We start from the raw sequence: 19,535 nt of genomic DNA on the forward strand, positions 1-19,535 counted from the left end.
TGTCTGGGTTTTTGTTCTGGTTCCTTACTCACGGCATCCCCGTGAGCTTTGTTTTACATGGAAAATGATCCTGCTCTCCAACACTTGTGTGTACTCTGGAAATTTTTTGGCATTTAATTCTCCCTTCCCAGCTACAAAATATTCCCTGTGTGGCTGTCCCGGGATGTCCTTGAACTCAGACTTGTCAGGTTCAATTTAGGACTTCTTGCAAGTAGAGAAGAAGGAATAAACAGTGTTTTGGCATTTGCAGTGGCTTCCCATTTTATTTCACTCTGCTTTTCCCAGGTTTATATCCCAAACAGCATTGTCTGATACCGAGTTCTTGGGCTCCACCATGACTTGGAAGAGAGCTGTTGACCCTGAATTAAATCACAGCTCTGACTATTGAGGAGAACAGAGGGAGAAAACTTCTTTTTCACCTTAAATCCCTTTCTTTTCCCCTTTCTAATGCATTTATCTAACCAGCAGCTTTGCCCTAAGGTCTCTTCCCATGAAATATTCCCAGAATGTGATCCCACAGCCTGCCTGTGGATCACTGCCATCCCTTTCACCGCAGCATGGGTTTGGTTGGGGCAGGGAGGGGGAGGAACAAAAAACACCCAAAAAATCCCAAACACCAGAGGTCTGTGATTGTGTGTATGTGTGTGTTGGGAGTCCCACAGGGCCTTGTCTCCCAGAGGCTGGTTCCCATCCTGCTGGAATCCAAGCTTTGGGAAGCAGGACTGTCCCAGGTGTCCAGGTCTGTCACATCTCTTCATGGATCCTTTCTGATCCTGGGGAGGGAAAAAGAGACGTCCTAGAGACTCAGAGGTGACTCTTCAGTACCCCACAGAAAAGGGAATTCTGCAACCACTGGGATTTCCTTTATTGGTGTGTTTTAGACTTCGGGGGGGGCAGTAAAATCCCCTTCAATCTCCATTCCTCTCCCTGTTGTCCTGAACATCATCCCTGTGGGGAACATGGGGGTGTTCTGGTGGCCCTGGAAGCTTTTTATTCTTTATTCCTGGAGGAGGAGACAGAAAAGCATGAAATCTTTGGGAATGTGCTGTGGGGGAGCCCCTGGAAGGGGAAAGCCACTGCCTGGGATTGTTAGCAATATTCAGCTGACAGTAAGAGAAATTGGAACCCAAATTAGAGAGAGGAGAGTTAATGAGTGACCCCCTGACTGACCTGACCCTCAGTGCAAGATCTCCGCCAGCTTCTCCTCGTAGTACTGGAAATTCTCCTGAATATCCTCCCAGGGCACAAAGGACTTGGCCTCCTCCCCTTCCTCCTGCTCCACAAAGTTCTTCCAGACATACTCAAAGTCTTGAGGCTTCATAATCCTCAGCTTGCAGCCGGCCTCCTTCATGCTCCTGAGGGCCGCCTGCATCTCGGGCTCCTCCCACATGAAGAGCCTGCCCACCATGATGGTGAGGCGCAGCCCCTTGTTCTTGCGCAGGGCCTCGCAGATCCTCTGGGCGCAGGTGACGCAGGGGCTGGAGGACACGTACCAGGTGACATCGTGGCGGGCACCCGCCTGGCACGTGGGCAGGATGGTGTTGAAGAACGCCATCTCGGCGTGGGCGGCCGCGTGCTCGTCCTCCAGGTACCCCCGGCTCGGCTCCTTGCCCTGCGTCTCCACCACGTAGCACAGGAAGGTTTTGTTCCTGCCCGAGCTGTACTCCACGTTCCTGAACTGGAATTTGAAGAAGATGGCCGGGAGGCGTTCCCTGGGAGAGGAGAGGAGAGCAGAGAGGAGGCTCAGAGGTAGATTTAGGGAAGGGTCACACTTTGGGCTCACCTCTACCCGTGACCCAAATCCCGTGGGCAAATCACTGCATCGCCCCCGATTTCTGTGTGTTCCAAGGTTTAGGTTATAAAATATCCAGGATCAAATCCAACCTTGCTGTGAAAATGTGGATTTCCTGCTGGAGTCCCTGCTGATAAACTTCACCTACTCTTTTAATTTATTGTCCACATCTTCCCTTCTGTGACTCCAAGATCACCTCGTGGTGGAACATCTCACGGGATGGCTCTGGAGGTGGGAAGGGAAAGGGATGGAAAAGAGTGGGAGAAAACGCACATGTTTCCAAGAATAGCACATTTCCCGCTTGGTCTCCTGGATAATGAGTGCTTTTTGGCCGAGGATTCTGTAATTAATGATTTTTTGAAGGGCAGGCATGAGACACCCATTCCAGAGCCATGTCTGCAACGAGTGGTTTCACAGTAACATCAGCTTTTTAAATACATCAGAGGCACAGGGAATTTCATCCCTGATTTAACTCTCTGACAGCAAAGGGGTCACAGCAGTGACGAGGTTGGCTCTGGGTTTTCATGGAACAGCTGAAGCAGCAGCAGCAGCCTGCTCCGGGATGGATTGACTCAGGGATTGACAGGGAGCTGCATTTAGCCAGCCCTTCCTGATGGATTTTCTTGCTTATCTCGGCGTGTGCCTGGGCTTAGCTGGGATGTTCACCTCCATTCTGCTCCCAGCACTTTGGAATCTGCATTAGCTCAATTAATAACCTTCCAAGAAGGAATAGAAACAACAATTAGAGCCCATTCCAACCCTTGCCACGAAGAAATTCCCCCTGATGTCCTCCCCTGGCACAATTTGAGGCCATCTCCCCTCATCCTGTTGTCTGGGAGAAGAGGCTGACCCCCAGCTGGCTCCAGCCTCCTGGCAGGGGGTTGTGGAGAATGAAAATATTTATGGAAATAATTTAAAAACTCTTCACAGCACTGAATCCCCCAAGGTTCTCAATATAAACCCCTGCTCTGACACCTGGCTGGGGTGGCACAGCTCAGCTGAGGATAGGAATGGTCAAAACTGAAACCTCCCCTGAAAAGCATCATTAAATGCCATTTTTTAGGGATTTCTACATGCTCCAACCTAATTTATCAGTTTTCCCAGGGTAGCAAAGTGATAGATCATATTGAGACAAAAAAAAAAATTGAATTTTGAGGCAGAATCTTCAATCTGGGATTGAAGCTGCTGAAATCAAGTGGGCTGGAGGAAAGAGCAGCTACCCAGTGTGACCCTGGCACCGTCACACAGGAGAGAAGGAAAACATCTAATGAGGAAATAAAAATGTGGATTATCTAAAAGAGTAACAGGGAATTATCCCAACGAGAAGCCTCATTTACACCTGGGGAAAGTGGAAATAAATGTGGCAGGAAATGCTCCCAGATTGGGATTACAGGCTGTGTTAACCCAAAAAAAAAAAAAAAAATGGGATAATATTCTTAAAGAGAGTAATTGGCTTCCCAGGGATTCCTGGAAGCCAGACTCCTCCTGGAGCTGTAAGCAGAGAGAGAGAACTTGGCTGAGAGTCCTGAGATGCCCCTAATCCGAGGGCTAAAGCTGAAATGCAACATAATTGGGTTTAAGTGCTTCTTCCCTGGCTGCACTTGTGTTTCCTCATCACTCCCATAACTGCCTTGATTGGCTGGGAATTTGTAAATCACTGGAAAAACCCTCGTGGTGATCCCAGGGCAAGGCCTGCCCTGAGCTCCTGGTGTCCTCCTTCAAATGAAACTAAAAAAATCCCCTGGGGTTTCTCTACCCCTTTGGGGCTCCTTTAGGATTTTTGTTTCACTGCCTCACTCTCCCCTCTGCAGGGTGGAAAATCCTGACAAATCCTGGAACACCCGTGGCGTTCCAATAAAGGATTTCATTGCAGGATGCTGCTGAGGAAGTTTTCCAGCCGTGGTTTCCCAGGGCCTTGGGCTTAGCAGGGAAGTTTGGACATCCTGCTCAGTGCCTCAGCATTTCTAACTGCAAGCTGAGTGCTCCAGGGCTAGAAAACCCAATTTCCTCATTAAAATTCATTTTAGGACATGTCTTAAGTGTTCAGAATTTGGCCCAGTGGTTTATATCCACAATTTTTGGTGCCTTAGCTCCATTCCTAGCTGAGGGATGTTCTTTCCTTAAGAGCCCCTGCTAATTTATTTCTATGATTATGTGTGACAGAGACTGCCCCAAGAAGGGATTCTTTTCACATTTTGAGAAGAGAATGGAGATTTTTCCTCCCCTGAGCAGGAATGGAACCCAATTTTGTGGCAGGGCTGCTGTCCTGCCTCACTCATCCTGCTCAGAACAAGCAGCCAAATTTCACCTGCAGGGCCCATGGCACAGGCAGAGGGATTCCAGGGGATATTTTGGAGGCCTGAGCTTTAATTTTAAGGAGCTGGAAGAAACCCTGGGGTTGGTTTATTTGCTGGGACATTCCTTTGGTGACTGATAAGAGAAATATGAGGGGAGAAGGACTCATCCTGCTGCTCCTCCAGGGAGCATTTGGAGGGAGCAGACACCCAGGGCTTTTCCTACTTGCAGCTGTCAATTATGGCTGAGAGTTCAGCTTCCACCAGAGCCCTGTGATATCCTGCTTTTCCAAAGGCCAGGCTCCCTGCTGCCCTGCTGCCTTCAAAACTGCCCCTTGTTTTGGAGCCTTTCTGCAAGCTGGGCTTTTTGGTTTCTTTATGAAAGTCAGGTTCCAGCTGTGGCTGCGGAGCTCTTGAAAATGTGAACCTTTAGGTCTCTTGAAAAATCTGTTCCTCAGGCCCATCAAGCCAATCAGCCATAGCAGGGGTGTTTTTCCTGATCCGCAGGTGGAGAAACTCTCAGACAAGAGCCATTGATCACAGCAAGGAATCAATACCGAGCTCTCATCAAAGCCAACACCTCCATCCCCATCCTGTCAGTGGGGCTGGGAGGGAACCAGCACTGCAGAAACAGAGCTGCTCCTGTAAAACAAGTGCACTGCAGAAACAGAGCTGCTCCTAAAAAACAAGTGCACTCCTGTGCCTGCCTGGTGGGAGTCCATCCTCTAAAAGTCAGCGAAACTTCGAACAGAATCCCACAATAAATCTGAACCATTTCAGAACTCTTCAGAAACGCACTGCAGAAGATGCTGCTTGTGTTGCCTGACCTGAAAGCCGAGACAGAGCTCACTGAACTCCCCCAGTTCCATATTTAAACCCCAATCTCTTACCCTGTGACAATCTCAAAGGGTGGCAGGTCCTCCCTCTTCACCTTCTTCTTCTTCCCCTCGCCCTCCTCGGCGTTGTCGGGTTCCCCGTTCTGGGCATTGCTGGGCTCCTCCTGCTTCTCTGCCATCTTCCCCAGGACACTGGGAGCGAGCTGTGGCCACTGGGAGAGGGAAAGAGCAATTTCTGAGAGCTCTGGGAGCCGAGGGAGGAGGGAAAACAGAGCTGGGAGTTCCTGCCCCAGGCACAGTTGTCAGGAACTAAATATGGAACAAAGCGGCGGCGGCGGCAGGGGCTGGACAGGGTTGGGTGACCCAGGCCTCTCAGGTGTCACCTCCTTCCCCTGCTCTCTCCAGCTCCTTTCAGCAGCCCCTTTTGCTCCCCTTTTAATTTCAAACCAAGTGACAACTTCTCAGTGGGCGGGGTGAGCCCATCATTTTCCCTGATGGAAAATCCTGGAAGCTCAGGCGTGTATTTATCCCGTGGGGTGACAGACGGCTGGCACGGGGCACTCCCTGCTCTCACGGCCCTCTCCCTCCTCTGCCAGTGGATTCCACAGCTGACCTTGAAGGACCAGCTCTGGCCCAGGCAAGAGGGGAAAGGGTCGTGGTCATTTTGCTGGAAAATCCCTGGTTTTGGTGGGTTTGGCTTCCTGGATCAGCCAGAGCATCCTGTGGTTCCTCCCACCCTGCCCATGCAGGACTCTGAGGGGGAAATCTCCTTCTTGGAGCTGTAAATCCAAGCCAGAACTTCTCCCAAATATTTGAAAGCCCAGCTGGAATTCCCAGTGGGCAGCAGTGCTGCTTCTCCCATTGTTCTGCGTTTTCCTCCTGAGTGTTCCAGAGTTCCCAGTGCACTGGGTAGAGCTGGGTTGGAGGGGCTTTTCCCTCTCTTTTTTGTTCCCTTCAGGATTATATGAAGCTCTCCCAGCATCTCACTCTCCATTTCAGTCATTTACAGTTTGTACCAATCCTGCCTGAGCCGAGTTGAGTTAAAAACCTGGGAGAGGTTTTCCCAGGGAGCAATCCTGGCCATGCCACGGGGCAAAGGAGGTGGGAGAAGTGTGGCTGTGCAGGACTCTGGAATCAAAGCACATTGGAAATCAAACCTGTGGGCTCTGCTCAGAACCCTCCACCAGCAAACTTTTGAGTAAATGTGGAATATTCAGGTGTATCTGATGGAGTATTCAGTCAGTATTAGTGGAAAAACCTGCTCTTAGTTTGAGGTTTTCCATAAAAATCAAATCAGTGGGAATATCTGCTTTGGAGCCTTTGTGATCCTGTTAAATTCAGCTCTTTAGAGCTGTGGGAGGAGGCTGCACCATCACAAAGTGAAATAAATCCACACCATCAGGCAGGTCATTTATTATCCGAGAAAATTAATAACAAATTATCACAGATAATTAATTCTGGCTGCTCTTCCCAGCTCCCTTGCCTTCACCCTGCCTTTGCTGGGCTGGATATCCCTTGGAGCTTTTCTCCAGTGCCACCAGGGATGCAGTTTTTGGGGACAGAGCACCCCTTTGAAGAGTTGTTGTTTAGGTGCTGTTGTTTAGGTGACAGAGCTGGCAGTGGTGACAGCCCAACCAAGGATTTGACAAATTTCAAGACATCCTATCCATGGAACATATATCTTCCATGGTGCAGGATTTTATTTATTTTTAAGCTTTAAAATACTTTCCTGCTGGGCAGGGGTGGTGTTTTGCCTCCTGTGTGGTGACAACGCTCAAATTCCACCTCCCCTGTCCAATTGCTGTCACCTCTGACATTTCAGGGGCTGCTTTTAGGGTGGGAATCCTCTCCCAGTGACTGACAGCTCATTTCCTCCTAATCCTGATATTTTCGAGCAGCATCTCAGCCCCTCTCCAGTCCCTCTGACCCACTCTGCTTTATTTTTGGAAGCTCTTCATGGCTGGGGTCCCAATTTTGCTGCGGCTTTAGCCTGGCCCCTCCGAGGGCTGAGCTCTAATCTAATCTGGGGAATGTGGCACCGAGGCTCCCCCTCTCTCCAGCCTTTCCCAGCTGCTCCCCAGCTCCTTCTAGGGCAGTGCTTGGAGCAGCCATGATCCTCCCCCCAGTGCAGCCAAAAATATAAAAGGGCACCACGGAGCTGCTGCGTCGGAGCTGGGGGTGGGTGAGGGCTCTGGTGGCTGCTTGTGACCCCAAATGTGTCCCCAGGGTCTCAGGAGGGGCTTCCCAGCAGCACCCAGGGGACCCCAAATTGCAGAGTTGGCGTTGAGGTTCCTCTCAGCTGTCCCTGTCCCCACTGATTTCAAATTTTATCCACTTGGCTCTGAATTTGTTCATAAAATCCCTCTGGGATCATCAACTGCCACCTGTGCCCGATCCCCACCCTGAGCACTCAGTGCCACCTCCAGGGATGGGCACTCCAAACCCCCCTGGGCAGCCCCTTCCAGCCCTTTCCATGAGGAAATTCCTGCTGATCTCCAGCCTGAGCCTCCCCAGCCCAGCCTGAGGCCGTTCCCTCTCCTCCTGTCCCTGTTCCCTGGGAGAAAATCCCAAATCCCCCCCGGCTGTGCCCTCCTGGCAGGGAGTTGTGCAGAGCCAGAAATTCCCCCTGAGCTCCAGCTGAGCCCCTTCCCAGCTCTCTCGGGATTCTCCAAACCCTTCCCAGCTCCCTCGAGATTCTCCAGACCCTTCCCAGCTCCCTCAGGACTCTGCAAACCCTTCCCAGCTCCCTCAGGACTCTGCAAACCCTTCCCAGCTCCCTCAGGACTCTGCAAACCCTTCCCAGCTCCCTCAGGACTCTGCAAACCCTTCCCAGCTCCCTCAGGATTCTCCAAACCCTTCCCAGCTCCCTCAGGATTCTCCAAACCCTTCCCAGCTCCCTCAGGACTCTCCAAACCCTTCCCAGCTCCCTCAGGACTCTCCAAACCCTTCCCAGCTCCCTCAGCCCCAGCCCTGCAGGGGATCACAGCTCAGTGACAGGGGACACACAGGACAGCCTGAGGGACAGCCTGTGCTGGGAGAAGCTCCCAGGCTCTGCTGGAATTTTGGGGTTTGAGGTTCCTGCATCCATCCAGGTGCAGAGCAGCTCCTTCAGTGGCTTTAGAGGCTCCTCGGAGCGCTCTGGTGGCTTTTGTCCCCCAGCGGGGATCTCTGCAGCCCTGTGTCCCCTGCAGGTCGTGGCTGTCCCTGTCCTTGCAGCAGCAGTTCCTGGAGTTCACCTGCCTGTCCCCTTGCCCCATCAGCCACACCTGCCTGCCACAGGCCCTGCCAGGAAAGCTTTTATGGCACTGTGGGGCCGGAGGAACATTTTGGGATCGGTGGGAGAGTGAAATAGGAGCCTGGCTGGGTGAGTCATGGCTCAGCCGTGCTCTCCATGCCGAGGGGACAGCTGGTGGCACTACAAACGTCTCCCTGGAGACCCTGTCTGGCAGCCAGCCCCCTCCTGCTCTTTCCAGCTGTAACCACGGGACAAATAAATAAACACTGACAGCTTCCCTTCCTCCCTGCCTTCCTTCGGGGCTCTCACCTGGCCCTGTCCTCCTCCCTCAGCACCAAAAGGGTTTCAAGGAGGGCTGGAAACCCTCCTGTCCCAGGGGATTGACCTGGGCAGTGCCCAGATCCTGCTGTGTCACCCTGATTTTTTAAGACTTTGCTAAGCCTTCTGATGTTTGTATTCTTATAATAAACTTTCTCACACACAGTTCTGTAAACAACTTCTGTTTTGCATTCTTTCATGGAGGAGGAGAGAACTGATGGACTCTTGGTCTGTCCAGTGTCATTGGAGAGGTGGCACTGTCACCCTCCAGTCCACTGTCACTTTTGTAAAACTATAAATGTTGGAGTCAGAAAATAAAGCTCTCTCTTTTTTGTTCACCTGGAGAGCAGCAGTGTCCGTGTTGTCTTTTCGTGTCGTGTTCGGACGCTGCTGGAAGGAGCTGCAGCTGTGCTGAGCCCCAGGCGAGGGACGCTCTCACCTGGCTTCCTGCTCACCTTCCCTCCATCCCAGCCTGGCACCCTGGCTTCCTGCTCACCTTCCACCCATCCCAGCCTGGCACCCTGGCTTCCTGCTCACCTTCCATCCATCCCAGCCTGGCACCCTGGCTTCCTGCTCACCTTCCACCCATCCCAGCCTGGCACCCTGGCTTCCTGCTCACCTTCCATCCATCCCAGCCTGGCACCCTGGCTTCCTGCTCACCTTCCCTCCACCCATCCCAGCCTGGCACCCTGGCTTCCTGCTCACCTTCCACCCATCCCAGCCTGGCACCCTGGCTTCCTGCTCACCTTCCATCCATCCCAGCCTGGCACCCTGGCTTCCTGCTCACCTTCCATCCACCCATCCCAGCCTGGCACCCTGGCTTCCTGCTCACCTTCCATCCACCCATCCCAGCCTGGCACCCTGGCTTCCTGCTCACCTCCCATCCATCTATCCCAGCCTGGCACCCTGGCTTCCTGCTCACCTTCCACCCATCCCAGCCTGGCACCCTGGCTTCCTGCTCACCTCCCATCCATCCCAGCCTGGCACCCTGGCTTCCTGCTCACCTCCCATCCCTCCATCCCAGCCTGGCACCCTGGCTTCCTGCTCACCTCCCATCCCTCCATCCCAGCCTGGCACCCTGGCTTCCTGCTCACCTCCCATCCCTCCATCCCAGCCTGGCACCCTGGCTTCCTGCTCACCTCCCATCCCTCCATCCCAGCCTGGCACCCTGGCTTCCTGCTCACCTTCCCTCCATCCATCCCAGCCTGGCACCCTGGCTTCCTGCTCACCTTCCATCCATCCCAGCCTGGCACCCTGGCTTCCTGCTCACCTTCCACCCACCCATCCCAGCCTGGCACCCTGGCTTCCTGCTCACCTTCCATCCATCCCAGCCTGGCACCCTGGCTTCCTGCTCACCTTCCACCCACCCATCCCAGCCTGGCACCCTGGCTTCCTGCTCACCTTCCATCCATCCCAGCCTGGCACCCTGGCTTCCTGCTCACCTCCCACCCATCCCAGCCTGGCACCCTGGCTTCCTGCTCACCTTCCATCCATCCCAGCCTGGCACCCTGGCTTCCTGCTCACCTTCCATCCATCCCAGCCTGGCCCCTGAGGAGCCTTGGCAGGCGCTGCTGCCTCCCCAATCAATTCCGAGCCCGAGTGGGGTTAATGACAGCTCCCAGCAGGGCTGCAGCTCCTGCTCAGCTCCCTGCCAGCAGCTCTGCTGGAGAGAGAGCTCCGGGCACAGGGATTTGTGTCCTGCAGCACCAGAGCTGGGGCAGAGAGGCTGCGTCACCTGCGTGGAGGTGACAAGCGCTGGGTGGCAGCTTGGGGGGTGCTTGAGCAGCTCCAGGGAGGGAGATCAGGGAGAGCTGCGGCAGTGCTGGGGCAGCTGTGGGTTGTGGGGTGAGAGGGGGGAGAGGAAAGAGGGGAAAGATAAAAGGGGGGAAGGAAAAAGGGAAAGGAAAGGGGGAAGATGAAAGGAGGAAGATAAAAGGGGGAAGGAAAAAGGGGAAAGATAAAAGGGGGAAAGGGAAAAGAGGGAAGGAAAAGGGGGAAAGGAAAGGGAAAAGGGGGAAGGAAAAAGGGAAAAGGGGGAAAGGAAAAAGGGGAAAGGAAAGGGAAAAGGGGGAAGGAAAAAGGGGGAAGGAAAAAGGGAAAAGGGGGAAAGGAAAAAGGGGAAAGGAAAGGGAAAAGGGGGAAAGGAAAGGGGGAAAAGGATTTGCCCATTCCAAAGGCAAATCTGGGGTTGGGGCTGGACAAACAGAGCTTGGACAGGGTTTGAACCGACCTGGGACAGTGGGAGGGGTCCCTGCCCCTGCCAGGGGGTGATCCTTAAGTTCCCTTCCCAAACCTTCCCTTCCCTTCCCAAACCATTCCAGGGTTCTGTGAAACCAAGGCTGCTTTGGGGCTGCGCTGCACAGTCTGGGCAAGAAACCCTCCAGACGACTTTGAAATGTCATTAAAGTTATTTTTATGCAAGGGGGTGCAGTGTATCTGTTTAAACAGCAAATGCACCAAATGATGCTTTAAATATTAATACAGGAGGGTGTCTCGCTGAATTTAATTTTCCCAATTGATTTCAAGTTGCTCTGGATAGCACAGGGAGAATATTTGATATTTTTGCTGCCTGTGAGAAGAGGCAGGAGGCAAAGAAAAGCTCCTTCTGCACTGACAGGTGGGCTGGAAGGAGGAGAAACTGGAAGGAAAAGAAGAACAAGGCAGCCAGTCCCAGCAGCTGGGAAATGGGGAGGGCACACATGGAAAAAAAAATCTATTAATCTTAATTTCAGATTTTCCTTCGCCTGCAGAAAAAAGTGGGAAGAGGAAATCGACCCAATTTATGAAAGCTGATCAAATATGCATTCATCTATTTAATTGGAAATGTTATTAAAGAGTTGCAGGTAGGAGCCAGATCTGGAGCCATCAATTTAAATGAGATTTAAATAATTCTCTCCCCTTTTCCAAAAGGAGATAAAGGCTTCTTTAATCCCTCCTGCCTTCTGTGGATGGCCCTGCTCATGCCAGTTCCCTGAGGACAGGATGGACAGAGCCAAAATCAGCCTGAGCTCCCCCAAATCCAGCGTGCAGCCAGACCCCACCTTCATTTGAGGGAGAAATAATTGACATTTGTCCTTTGGCATGAGGAGCTTCCCGGGAGACACAGAAGCTGTGAATAAGAGCAGTGGTATCACAGAAAAGAAAGCCCCGAAGTGTTAGAGGATCTCTTTTTTTTTTAATATTTTTTGGTTTTTCCCAGCAGTTTTTGGTGTCCCCAGTGCTGCTGGCAGGGCTTTGTGGGGCTGCTCCTGCTCCCAGCCTTTTCCTGCAGCTTTTCCTTGGGACCCACCACCCTGGGGAGAGAAATCCCGAGCCGAGGGAGGGCAAATAACTGATCCAAATGACAGAATCACCAAATTTTACGAGGAACTACAAATTCCAGCTGCTGCCAGCTCTGGGGTTCGTGGTGCTGAGCCCCCAGCTCTGCCCAGCTGGATCCAGGAACATCCAGCCTCTCCCAAAAGCCAGCTGGATGGGTGTGGCTGTGTTGCAGGACGAGGGAAGAGATGAGAACCTTGACTCCGTGTTTCAGAGGGCTGATTTATTCTGTTCTGATAGATATTATATTAAAAATGCTGTATTAAAACTGTGCTAAAAGAATGGAGAGAAAGGATCCATCAGACAGCTGGACAGGAACAGAAAGGAATGATGACAGAAGTTGGTGACTCTCAGAGTCTGACCCAGCTGGATCTTTGATTGGTCATTAATTAAAAACAGCCAGCATGGACCAATCAAAGACACATCTGCTGCACAGGTAATTGTTGGTTTTCTTTTCCTCTGAGGCTTCTCAGGAGGAAAAAAATCCTGGCAAAGGGATTTTTCAGAAAATATCATGGCAAAAATGGGGGCCAGGGGGGTCCCAGAGGCAGGAATTGTCCCGCTCACCTCAGAGCTGGGCTGGTGGCACAGGGATGTCACAGGGGTGTCCCCAAGGAGGACTTTGGGCACTTTTTGGGTTCCAAACCCAACGTGCCCCAAGGATGAATCCACCTCTGGAGCCTTCCCAAATCCCTTCCCTGCATCCCTGGAGCTTTTGGGAGCCTCACCCCAAACCAGCCCAGCGAGAAGAACTCGGGTTTGTTTATTTATTCATTTATTTATTTATTCTCCGAAGAACCAACGGCTCGTTTTATTCAAAGCAAATACAATTTATGTTACAGCCCCAGCTGAGCCCTCCCACCTCCAATTACAGCCCCAATTAATTACAGCCCCGATTACAGCCAGTGCTGGGAGGAAGATTCACATGTCCTTTCTCTTTGCATTTAATGCTTTTAGCAATTAAAGATGATATCAATTCATTCTGGAGACCCCAGAACTCAGGTTTCCAGGGAAAGGGGTGGACAAGGATGAGTCCATGCACCCCTTGTGTCTGATCCCACCCCATCCCTTTGGAATTCCTGTTATTTTAACCTTTCCTGACCAATAAAGGCGCGGAAATGCTCCAGGAGGAGGCCCTGGCACTGCACCTGACAGATTCTGCCTGGGGCTTTTTGCCAATTTCATAATTAATTACAACCTTCGAGGCAGTGGGGGCAGGCTCACAAATTTTACATACTCTCGTGTCTCTGTACTTGGGAAAAAACTAATAAAATGAAGTGTTTTCTTCAAAGCACTGGTGTGAGTTTTCAGTTCTGCTGAGGAATGGCACAGCGAGGTGGAAGAGAGGAATTTCCTCTTGGGAGAAGCATTTGGGGGCTGCTCATTGCAAGGAGGGGAAGGAGTGGGATGCTCCCCAAACAGGAGGCAGAGCCCAATCTCCATCCAGCAGCAGAGCAAAACCCAGCCCTGCTGGCAGATAAAGAGCTGAAGCACAAACCAGGGCATACAGGAACACAAAGCAACAGCACAAAGAGAAAAAAAAATTAAAAAATGAGAAGTTTCTTTTTAATAATAAAGTAATTTCTTTAAAAAATCAAATAATTTTAAAAAATCAAGTTCTTAAAAAAAGTAATTTCTTTTAAAAATGGAGTAATTTCTTTTTAAAAAAATCAAGCTATATATATATATTTTAATCATGTAATTTCTTTAAAAAATCAGGTCATTTTAAAAAAAAAATCTATTTATTTAAAAAAATAATAAAACAAAATCAAGCAAGTTCTTTAAAAATGGGTGTGCAGAGGTGAAGGCCATTTTGGTTTGGTCCCAGCAGAGGAGATGGGATTTGCCAGGTGTGTGCCCAAGCTCTGCTCTGGGGGATGCTGGCAGCAGTGAGGGGTTCCCAGCCTGAATTATTCCTGAATTCAAACAATCGGCTGCTGGAATTTGACCTGGGGGCATTAAGGCCCTTTGGGGAGGATGGAAGAGCGGCAGGTTTGGAGCTCTGCGGGGGAAGATGCAGGACAGACACTGAATTCTGGATGTGTCCTGGTCTTACCCTGCGTTGCGTGGGGACATTTTTTGTTATTAAAGAAAATTTCCCTTGGTTTTCTACAAAAGGAAGTCCGTGAGCAAATTCAGAGCCTCCCCCTGTGCCGAGGTGAGAGCTCTCTCTGCTGTGGGCTCCTGGAGCACTTCAAGCTGCTGGAAGGATTTTTCTGTCATAGATCTCTTTTAAAATAGAAATTAAAATAGAAATCCACGTTGAAAAATCAGCTGGAGCCCCCAAACCTGCCGGAGAAAACCCCATTAATGGAAGGAATGGTGCAAACCTCTCCCCATGGAGCTGGGAGGAGAAGGAGGAGGAGGCAAATCCCAAAATGAACCCCTGAAATTGTTACACCTCGGTTCACCTCTGCAGCCACATTTCTCTTCACAGAGAAAAGCAAGGCACAGCTCTTCCCAAGAATATTTCTGAGTTTCACATTCTCTGAACCTCAGAGAAAGGAAAAAGACTTCTTATCATTCGCTGTGCCTGTGTTTGTGCCAAAGCAGGATGCAATGTGGAGGCTGTGTACCCAGGGTGATGGAGTTTTGTTTCCTTGGCCTGTCAGGGCCAAGAGTGTGTGTGAGTCAGGACTGGACAAAATTCTGTGCACTTAAATGCAGAATTGAGTGCTTAGCAGATTCAATTTAAATGTAATGTAATATAGTATCATATAGAATAATAGAACATAAAATCAAGTAATTAATTAGCCTTCTAATCAGATAAAGTCAAATCCATCATTTCTCCCTCCTCCTCATCGGCGCTCCCTGACAATTCCATTCCCATCAGGCCGGTCGAGGACACAAAACAGGATTTCAGTCGCTCTTGCCCGACTTCAGCTCGGGGTTGTCCCTCCAGATGCGGATGGTGAGGCAGGTGGCCATGGCCAGCCAGCCCAGGTAGGGCAGCAGCAGCAGCGCTGCCAGCCGGTTGATGCGGTACCAGGAGCACAGCGTGCCCAGCGCCAGCCCGTCCAGGCACAGCACATCCACCAGAGCCTGCGGCAGGGGACAGAGGTGAGCCCCGGCCCCCCGTGCTGCCCCCGGTACGGGGGGAGCTGGGGCAGGGCTGGGGGGATGCCACTGAGAGACCCCGACCCCCAGTATTGTCCCTGGGCTCTGATCAGTGACACCACGAGTGATTAATGTGCTCATTATGGCATCCTGCAGATGAGCACCCTGCTCGTGGCCAGTGTCCCCTCTGCTGACACAACCTGCTCGTGGTGAAGAAACCTTCCAAAGTACCCGGGTACAGGTGGGGAAGTTGGGACAGGGATGGGGGGATGCCACTGAGAGACCCCGACCCCCAATATTGTCCCTGGGCTCTGATCAGTGACACCTGTGTGACACCATGAGTAATTCTCTGCTCATTATGGCATCCCACAGATGAACACCCTGCTCGTGGCCAGTGTCCCCTCTGCTGACACAACCTGCTCGTGGTGAACAAACTTTCCAAAATACCCGGGTACAGGTGGGGAAGTTGGGACAGGGCTGGGAGGATGCCACTGGAGAGACCCCAACCCCCAGGATGCTGTCCCTGGGCTCTGATCAGTGACATCTGAGTGTGTCACACCATGAGTAATTAATGTGCTCATCTCTGCTCATTATGGCATCCCACAGATGAGCGCCCTGCTCGTGGCCAGTGTCCCCTCTGCTGACACAACCTGCTCGTGCTGCTGGCCACTGAACAAACTCTCCAACTCTCACCCCCAGAGAGACAAAATCCAGGTGGACAGGCGAGTCCCCAGCTGTGCCTCTGCCACCTCAGGCCTTGGCACCTGAGGCACAGCCTGGTGGCCCAGCCCGGGTGTGGCAGTGCCCAGCCCCGCCCTGGCCGTGCCCGATAAGCCCCCGGGAGCTGCTCCCCCCAGGGATGTGACAGTGCTGTTGTCACTCAGGGTGTGACCCCACAAAGGGCTTTATCTCCCAGCCCCGACCCTTAACTGGGGGGTGCAGCCCTGGCACTGCCACCCCGATCCCCCGCCCCGGCTATCGCAGCGGGGCGAGGCTGGAGGGGGCTGATACCATTGGGCAGGAGTGGCTGCAGCCCCCAATTCCCACATGGTTCCCCTCAGCACGGCCCCAGAGCGCCCCAAAGCCGGCAGGGAAGCCCCATTACCATGTTCAGGTTGTGGGCGCCGAAGAACAAAGGCGGCCATGCCCAGTTGAGCGCCAGCTGAGCCCCGTAGAGCCCCAGGGGGACGATGGCCTTGCTGCTGCAGCCACCCAGGTCGTTCCACACCAGGTAGGAGGCGTAGCTGTGAGGAGGGGACACCCGTCAGTGCCACCCGGGGCAGGGACAGAGTCCCTCCAGCACGAGTGCTTCCCGCAGCAGAGATTTGCAGCACGGCAGGGTCCAGGTCGGGCACTGAGCTGCTCGCGGGGAGCAGGGACAGGGCACAGGGAGGCTCAGGGTGGAGATCAGGGGAAGTTCTTCCCCCAGAGGCTGCTGGGCACCACCCAGGCTCCTCAGGGAATGGGCACGGCCCCGAGGATGCCAGGGCTCCAGGAGAGTTTGGACACTTCTCCAGGGATGCCCAGGGTGGGATTTTGGGGTGTCTGTGCAGGAGCAGGAGCTGCACTGGACGATCCCCTCGCAGCTCGGGCCATTCCATGATTCCATTCCACAATTCCCCGGCCCTCACTCCTCCCAAACCTCCCCTGTCCCACCAAAGTGGCCCCTGCCCCCTGCCCAGTGCCACGGCTGGTGGTGGCCTTTCCCCAGGCTGTGTCCCCGCCAGCAGGCTCACACCTGGCGGGGACAGGACCCCCAAAGCTGGGGCAGAGCTGGCAGGGCTCAGGGCCAGCAGGACGGGAGGCAGCACTCACCCCATGCCCGTGTACAGCACGGTCCAGGCCACAGGGAACACTCTGCGGGACGGGCACCACGAAGGCTTTTTCAGCTTCTCGTACCACGCTGGGATTTCCTTCCTGTTCAGGAACCAGCCAAGGAATCCTCCAACGTGGGGCAGGACGGTGAAGCCCACGGTGTAAGCCCACATCCTCCCTCAGGGCCTTGAAACTGCTTTTTTTTCCTGCTAAAAGCAAAATGACAGCATCACTTTTAAAGGACTTTTCCGCGACTTCCATCCCTAATTCCATGTTGCTCTTCAGCCCCTGAGGCAGGGGAAAGGATTTAATGTGTTCAGCCCTCTCCGCCCCTCTCAGAAATGGGGATTATTCCTGTCTGGGATGTTTTCTCCCCTGATTTTCCCACTCTTTCGCAGCTCCCTGCAATATTCTGGTGAGGTGGGAGGATTGTGAGGGCTGGCCCCATCCCTGCTCCTGGGGCTGGCAGGCTCTGAGGGGCCTCCTGGAGCTGCTCCCCCTTCTCTGCTGCCCTGAGGATGAAAACCCAAACTCCATCCACACTTCCCCATGATTTTTCAACGTGGATTTCTATTTTAATTTCTATTTTAAAAGAGGTCTACAACAGAAAAATCCTTCCAGCAGCTTGAAGTGCTCCAGGAACCCACAGCAGAGAGAGCTCTCACCTCGGCACAGGGGGAGGCTCTGAATTTGCTCACGGACTTCCTTTTGCAGAAAACCAAGGGAAATTTTCTTTAATAACAAAAATGTCCCCACACAATGCCGGGTAAGACCAGGACACATCTAGAATTCAGTGTCTGTCCTGCATCTTCCCCTGCAGAGCTCCAAACCTGCCGCTCTTCCATCCTCCCCGAATTCCCCTTCCCTCAGGATCCATCCAGGAATGAAACCCCCATTAAGATTCGTCAGGAATGCCAGGCAGGAGCTGCCAGCAGCGCAGTTCTGAGCTGTCAGCAGGGCACAGAAAGCACCTGGGAAGGTTTGGGGTTTAGGAATGCAGGAGCGGGCACGGAGCAGTCCCCGAGCCAGGGAAACGTCCCGGAGCACTGCCCAGGGAAACGGGAATAGGGGATGGGACTGACCTCCACAGGCTCTGCTTGGCATTTCAGGTCACAATTAACACTCTGCTGCACACTCAGCTAATTAGCTAATTGTTATAATTGTCACCACACCATGCTTGGGAATGCCAAGTTCCCACCTCACCGAGGAACAAACTCCCCGGGCGCCACCTCAACCAACAACTCCTTCACCTGACAATTTATGGCTCTCTCAAAGTACCCACAGAACCAGGAAAGAGCTGAAAAGTGACAAATTCAGCTCTGCTTCAAATGTCACCCAGCCCCGCCATGTTCTGCTCCCCACACCCCGCAGGAACGGAATATGGGAAAATACCGGATTTCCCCCAGTTCCTTTGGGGCTGCAGAGGTGAGGGAGGGTTGAAAAACCCTCTTTTGGTTTTTCTCAGCTGCCTGAGCCTTACCTGGGTCAGTGCCTCGCTCTGCCTGGCCGAGGGAAGGGCTGGGGCATCCAGGACGGGCTGCGATCCCCGAGTGCCGCAGCTGCAGCCGGGTTCTGCCCAAACAGCCCCAAACTGGGCGGAGAGCTGGGGCTGGATCTGATTAAACCGGGAGCTCCTGCTGGGGACAGCCGCTGGGAGTTTGGGGTGGTGGAGTTTGGGGACAGCCGCTGGGAGTTTGGGGTGGTGGGGCCCTGGGGACAGCCGCTGGGAATTTGGGGTGCAGGAGCCCTGGGGACAGCCGCTGGGAATTTGGGGTGCAGGAGCCCTGGGGACAGCCGCTGGGAGTTTGGGGTGCTGGAGTTTGGGGACAGCCGCTGGGAATTTGGGGTGCAGGAGCCCTGGGGACAGCCACTGGGAGTTTGGGGTGCTGGAGTTTGGGGACAGCTGCTGGGAGTTTGGGGTGCAGAAGCCTGGGGACAGTCACTGGGAGTTTGGGGTGGTGGAGCTTGGGGACAATTGTTTGGAATTTGGGATAGTGGAGCTTGGGGACAATTGTTTGGAATTTGGGATGCTGGAGCTTGGGGACAATTGTTTGGAATTTGGGATAGTGGAGCTTGGGGACAATTGTTTGTTATTTGGGATAGTGGAGTTTGGGGACAATTGCTTGGACTTTGGGATGCTGGAGCCCTGGGACAGTCACTGGGGGCTTGAGGTAGTGGAGCTTGGGGACAATCCCTGGGAGTTTGGGATGCTGGAACCTGAAGACAGTCGCTGGGAATTCGGGATGGTGGAGCCCAGAATTTGGGGTGCTGGAGCCTGGGGACAGTCACTGGGAGTTTGGGGTGCTGGAGCTTGGGGACAATCGCTGGGAATTCGGGATGGTGGAGCCTGAGGACAGTCATTGGGAATTTGGGGTGCTGGAGCCCCAGGACAATCTCCAGGAGTTTGGGATGGTGGAACCTGGGGACAATCTCTGGGAATTCGGGATGGTGGAGCCCAGAATTTGGGGTGCTGGAGCCCTGGAACAATCTCCAGGAGTTTGGGGTGGGCCCAGGGGCAATCATTGGGAAGCTGTTCCACGGGTGTGTAAAATGGCAGAGGGAAAAGCCAGAAATCAATTTCCATTAGGGAGCTGTCTGGTAGGGCTGGCAAAATGAAACACTTAATTCCCAGCAGTTCTGGGTCATTACCTGGATTTCATGGAGGCAGGAGCAGGGCTGGCTCCTCACACACTGGGATTTTGCTGCTGCAACGGGAATCAGGAAAATCTCCTCTTTTACTCAACTCCCAAGGAAATGATTTTTTTTCGTGGGAGGAGAAAGAAAATGGGGAAAAAACTCCTGTAAAAAGCCAGATTTTCAGCCAGCCTGAATGCTGCCCTGCCGTGGGTTGGTCCAGTGGAATTCCCAGT

At 52.9% G+C, this 19,535-nt stretch overlaps 1 protein-coding gene and 1 long non-coding RNA gene across 2 annotated transcripts; one reads left to right on the forward strand and one right to left on the reverse strand.

The window, feature by feature from the left end:
• Positions 1-235: 235 nt before the first annotated feature.
• Positions 236-18,250, reverse strand: APOBEC2 (apolipoprotein B mRNA editing enzyme catalytic subunit 2). Its single transcript, XM_038162384.1, has 6 exons — positions 18,146-18,250; positions 16,666-16,874; positions 15,956-16,094; positions 4,977-5,134; positions 1,171-1,712; positions 236-773 (listed from the first exon to the last, which is right to left on the reverse strand). The coding sequence occupies exons 2-5, from the start codon at positions 16,836-16,838 to the stop codon at positions 1,178-1,180; spliced, it is 1,005 nt and encodes a 334-aa protein (XP_038018312.1). The 5' UTR covers positions 16,839-16,874; positions 18,146-18,250; the 3' UTR covers positions 236-773; positions 1,171-1,177.
• On the forward strand, positions 1,642-3,215 carry LOC119711808. The gene is made up of 2 exons (XR_005259759.1): positions 1,642-1,749; positions 1,850-3,215. It is a non-coding gene; the product is annotated as an uncharacterized LOC119711808 (long non-coding RNA).
• Positions 18,251-19,535: the final 1,285 nt, after the last annotated feature.

Source organism: Motacilla alba, chromosome 26 (assembly GCF_015832195.1).
Source record: "Motacilla alba alba isolate MOTALB_02 chromosome 26, Motacilla_alba_V1.0_pri, whole genome shotgun sequence".
In the NCBI taxonomy this organism is placed as follows: Eukaryota; Metazoa; Chordata; class Aves; order Passeriformes; family Motacillidae; genus Motacilla; species Motacilla alba.